The sequence below is a fragment of the Antrostomus carolinensis genome, unplaced genomic scaffold (genome assembly GCF_000700745.2).
Source record: "Antrostomus carolinensis isolate BGI_N321 unplaced genomic scaffold, ASM70074v2 scaffold49822, whole genome shotgun sequence".
Lineage (NCBI taxonomy): Eukaryota > Metazoa > Chordata > Aves > Caprimulgiformes > Caprimulgidae > Antrostomus > Antrostomus carolinensis.
This window is the reverse complement of record NW_010302634.1, coordinates 3,689-7,190: the sequence shown is the minus strand read 5'-3', so window position 1 is coordinate 7,190 and position 3,502 is coordinate 3,689. Positions and strand designations below refer to the sequence as shown.

At 40.3% G+C, this 3,502-nt stretch overlaps 1 protein-coding gene across 1 annotated transcript; it reads left to right on the top strand.

Annotated features, from left to right (window-relative positions):
* Positions 1 to 191: 191 nt before the first annotated feature.
* NDUFAF4 (NADH:ubiquinone oxidoreductase complex assembly factor 4) lies at positions 192 to 2,923 on the top strand (the record flags this gene model as incomplete). Its single annotated transcript, XM_010163849.2, has 2 exons — positions 192 to 341; positions 2,580 to 2,923. Coding segments are annotated over 2 exons (447 nt in total), but the record flags the coding sequence as incomplete, so codon positions are not given.
* Positions 2,924 to 3,502: the final 579 nt, after the last annotated feature.

Here is a 3,502-nt window from a genome sequence, read left to right as displayed (position 1 = left end):
TGCCGCCAGCGGGTGCTGCTTCCCAGCGCGGCACTCGCCTTGCCGGGTCCCTGAAGCGGCGTTGTCAGCGCCAGAGCTGATGGAGAAAGGAGACCTTCCCCTGAAGCAGCGTGCGCCCGGGGGGTCGTGCCGTGCCTCTGGGGGAGCGGGGAAGCTGGCAGGACTAATGAAAAGGAAACTGCTTGGCTCAGCTCTGTCTTTTCTCTTCTCCCCCCCTTCCCTTCTTGTCCCCACTGCCTTCAGACCAACCAGAGATACAAGAGGAAATTTACAGAAAAGACGATAGGCTCCTCACCTTGTTAAAAGATGTTTATGTCGAGTCCAGAGATCCACCTGTGCAGGTGAGCATGTCTCTCTGTAGCATCAGCTACGGAGATGTTGTGCCTCTCTCACCAGCATCAGCTTTTTGGTCTTCAAACTCAGCACAAATTCTGTATAAAGAAAAATGCTCTGCTAGAGCCTAAAAGCTACCAATTTTATAGATAAGTGATGTTTTCTTTACTCTTTTATATGTCAGTAGCACTGACTGTGTTTGACCCTGGGTCTTGCACACATGGCAGATTGTGATTATACAACCTTTTAAATGCTTATGCAGTCTTCCTTTTTAAAATCATTGTGGTCTTCCTTTGTTTTTCACCTAAATTTCCACTTCTGCATCCTCTAAGGCAGAAGGACATTGGCCAGCTCTTTGTAAAGATGTAGGACTTTGCTAGACATCTCTCCTAGAGCTGTTAGAAGAAGAGAGATTGCGACTACTATGGGAGTATGGACAAAGACATTTAACATTTTACTGGAGTCTTTAACTACTGATATTAATGCTGTACTGTGCAGAGACTTTTCCTTGTGTGTCCGAGGAGGTACCTTAGTTAGGTTTTTTCTGCATGATCAGTTTCCTCATTCCCAGTGGCTACAGTCTTTGACTGGGAAGGCAGTGCATACCCCTGCCAGTAAAATGCAGACTGGGGTCCAGTCTCCTCTTTTCCACCATGTTATGTTATGGCTTGTGCATTTTACCCATTGCATTATTGGAATGCTTTATTTTAGCTGCTTTCTTCAGTAATAAAAGTTTTATAATCATCTAGCAATAAAATTACTTAGTCTCTCAAATTTTCTATTTTCATAGTACCCTGTATTCAAGACTAAAAGTATTTAAAAATGCAAATGGATTTCTGCAGTCTCTCCCAGAAGTTTCCAAGTAATCCCTATCCTTAATTTTCATAATAGAGGTTAGGACTCTCATCTTGAAGTGCTGAAGGTCTAACTTCAATATCTTTCGATATTCATTTGTAAGCCTGTCAAGAGAGATTTGAGAACAAGCCAAAAGTGGAACAAACCATAGTGCTTGATTCCATACCTACTCTGAAATTGCTGCCACATAAAACTTGCTCTTGTGCTGTGTCTACTTGCAGTTGTAAGGAAGAGCGTGATTAATGTGTTAGCATGGAGGCTTGTAGGCAAAACTTTATCCAAGAGCTTCCTTCTTTTCCTGATGTTATTCTGAATACTTTGCACATTGTGTGTGTACATACATATATGTATATCTGGTATGTCTGTCTGTGGTAAGTGGAAAAGCACCAGCTCTAAGTCCTGAAGTAGTGGATAGCCAGAGACGGATAACTTTATTAAGACTTGAAAAATTGTTCCTTACCTGAGCACAGTTTTAGCACAAAGTAAAAGGAAGAAGTGGAGAACTGCTAGCATCATCGGACATCTGTAGTTCAGAAACAGACACGCAGTTACAGATGCGGTAGCATCCACATTGGTTATCTCAGCTTGTGGGTTAATAGAGTGTCTGTGGGCTAATCAGTGACTGTGGACTCTGATAACTTTAAAAGTATTATCTTAAATTTAAGAAAGGTTTTCATAGTGTCTTTTTTGCAGTGTCATTCACTGGTTAAGTCTTTGTAAAAGGCAATGTGGGGAAGGCAGAGCAGGTTTGAAAATTACTTGGAAATAGGAAGGGACTTGGGAGAAGAGACTTCACGTGTCTGAGCACTGCAGTAGTCATGGGAATTAAACTCCATATGATGCTGCAAGATAGTTTCTTTTTTGTCCAGCAAAGCTTGTTCTCTAAACAGAACAAAAAAAGGGATACCTTTTAGTTGCAAAACTGAAATCTGAAAATGAAAGGAAGGGAAGAGAGACTATATGAAAAAGATTTCCAGTGGTATCAGAAGAAAGATACCAATTTCAAGTATGGTTTGTTTTGTTTTTTTTTTTCCCACTTGCCATGAATCAGTACCAAATATGAGGTTATCTGCATTTACATTTGGCTACCACAATCTGTAGTTTGCCTTGCATGAAGGGCTGCTGGGTCTGTACAACACTTAAGAGTTCAGTGAATGGTAGCTTTTTGTAATGTTGGTGGGGGTTGACGTTGTATGTAGAATGGCTACAGAAGAACTGACAATTTTTATTATATCAAGAAGCAAGGCTGACCAGGCGTTATTTTTTTTAATGCTGTGAAAATGAGGAAAGCTAACAGGAAATGCCGTATTTAGGAAAAACAGCTTGCCTGCTGCAGTATGCATAGTAAACAGAACTGCTGTTAAGCTCTTCGTTTTCTTTCCCACAATTAGGTAAAAGATGGGGCTGGTGAACATCTTCCGTGTAAACAAGAGGAAAAGAGACTTACAAAACTAGGCCACTTGGGAGATCTAGATGTGAAGAAAGTTCCCAAAGGCAAAATTTCCATTGTGGAGGCTCTGACACTTCTTAATAATCATAAACTTCATCCTCAAATATGGACTGCAGAGAAAATAGCAGTGGAATACAGTCTGGAACTGAAGGAGGTCAACTCTCTTTTGGAATTCTTCATTCCTTTTGCTGTGCAGGAGTTTCCTAAAGAAACCAAAAAAGCTATAAAGCCAACATAAAAGTAATTACCAAATTGTGTGATCTCATTCGTGTCTTAATTTTACTTGTGTTTTAGTTTTACTCTTATTCAGTGTCTGAAAAGAGTTGGTAACATGTCATCCAACAAGGCTGCTTCCTTATACCAGTAAGATGTATTCAAGCAATTCCATTCTATATTGAATGGCTTCAGTTAAATGCAGCAGATAGAGGATTCCGTTTGTAAACCAGAATATAACTACTAAGTTGTATGAGAGCATGTCATACAATGCTGATTATCCTGTTCATATGTTATGAGTTCAGTTAAAACATGCAAGTTCTGGTGAGAATTTTATCTTAGCAGGAAAATCGGCTTCAGCGAAATCGGTGCTCTGTGTGTATTGGCTCTGCTGCAGTTCCGTGTCACAGTGTTATTTCAAGCACTTGCTGTCAAGGTGTGTGTATGCACAAACAGCTGTATTTATTTTGTACAAGCACGGAATAGTATTTATACTTGGTAAAGAAGGTTAACCACAGGATCATGTGGAAAATTCAGCTGTGTCAAACAAAATAAAAAGGTGAATAGCAAGAAGGCCTCTTCCTGATGCTGGAACAGTAATGGCTGATGTTTAGCTCTTCTTCCACTCTATTCTGACTTAGCTTAAATATC